Source organism: Homalodisca vitripennis, unplaced genomic scaffold (assembly GCF_021130785.1).
Source record: "Homalodisca vitripennis isolate AUS2020 unplaced genomic scaffold, UT_GWSS_2.1 ScUCBcl_2474;HRSCAF=7284, whole genome shotgun sequence".
In the NCBI taxonomy this organism is placed as follows: domain Eukaryota; kingdom Metazoa; phylum Arthropoda; class Insecta; order Hemiptera; family Cicadellidae; genus Homalodisca; species Homalodisca vitripennis.
This window is the reverse complement of record NW_025778585.1, coordinates 20,881-22,206: the sequence shown is the minus strand read 5'-3', so window position 1 is coordinate 22,206 and position 1,326 is coordinate 20,881. Positions and strand designations below refer to the sequence as shown.

At 44.6% G+C, this 1,326-nt stretch overlaps 1 protein-coding gene across 1 annotated transcript; it reads right to left on the bottom strand.

Moving 5' to 3' along the window:
- Positions 1 to 617: 617 nt before the first annotated feature.
- LOC124372063 lies at positions 618 to 1,009 on the bottom strand (the record flags this gene model as incomplete). The annotated part of the gene is given in 1 exon segment (XM_046830424.1): positions 618 to 1,009. A coding segment is annotated over 1 exon segment (392 nt), but the record flags the coding sequence as incomplete, so codon positions are not given.
- Positions 1,010 to 1,326: the final 317 nt, after the last annotated feature.

Here is a 1,326-nt window from a genome sequence, read left to right as displayed (position 1 = left end):
TGTTTTTCAAATTTCAAGGGGATTTTTACAAAGATTGCCACACCACCTCCCTTAAAATTGGAACGAAGGAAAATATGTACCAATTCATAATTTTGCATTTTTTAAAATGCTGATCGGTTGTAAAACAGTGTTCCGATATTACAATAATATCAGGTTTTCGCTCATCGCACATGAGGTCCAACTCTTCTAACTTATTGATAGCAGATTGAGCATTTAGGTGAATAATTTTGAATTTCGTAATTTTATGAATATTTTGAGTGGTTTCTGAAAACGTGTTAAACAATTTTTATGAATTTTGATGTTCTGAATAAAAAACAGGATCTGATATCCCTCTCTCGTTTTACATTCGTCATAGGCTCTTCGTTTTTTTTTTTACAGGAAAGCGTATATTGTTTTCGTCAGGTTTTACAGGCGAAGTAGCTTTTATGACTTCGTCGTAAGTGTCATGCTGCATGAGACGGTTCTGGGCCGGACTGGCGGGCGACTCACAGGTATCAGCAACAGCAGGTGAGGCAGCGGGCACTGGGAAGTGTTAGAGACAACTCAGGCGCAGCAGGCGGTCCGACAGCAGCAACCAAGCCCTCCACTATCATTTCGCCCAGCAGCTCTTTACCCGGCAATCGCAGATGCATGCCATCCGTGTGAACCAGTTTCTTCCGATATCATTGATATCGAGGAGCTTGAGGTTTGAGTGTCTCACGCATAGCTCCTCTATGTAGTAGTTGGCGAGAATGGTCCGTTGGTTCACAGGATGGCTAACGAGCAGATCGCGAAGATAAGGGATCGTTGCCAAGATGACATCGGCCGAACTCAGTCGAGCGGTGACTCTTTCTTCCAGGCGATTATAGATGTTGTGTGACTCACCGGCAGCGATGTCGTTGGTTCTGGCGAGCAGGATGAAGCAGCTAGAAGGAGGCGAGGGGCCGCTGGACGTTACATTCAGGAGTTTGGCCCCGGGTTTACATATGCCAGTCACTTTGGTAGCCGATGAGACGCGGTTCTGCACCATGCCGGCCAGGAAACGGGTATGACTGTCACCCTCAATCACAAAATTCCAGAAGGAAAGCAACTCTCTTTTAATTTTGCCTTTCAATTTTGGCCTTCTACCAGGAGAAGATTTTGGAGGAGGGTGTTGGCCGGATGGTTTACTACTGTTGCAGGTTATTGTACGGGGATTTTTTTGTTGAGCTGCATTAGTGGTTACGATGGTTTTGAGAATGGGTGGTTTCTCGTTTGTATTTTCGAGAGGTTCAAATCTATTGCTGGTCGTAATAGGAACATATTTTTTATTTTAACAGACAATCCAATCACCCGTCGCCTGAGAGT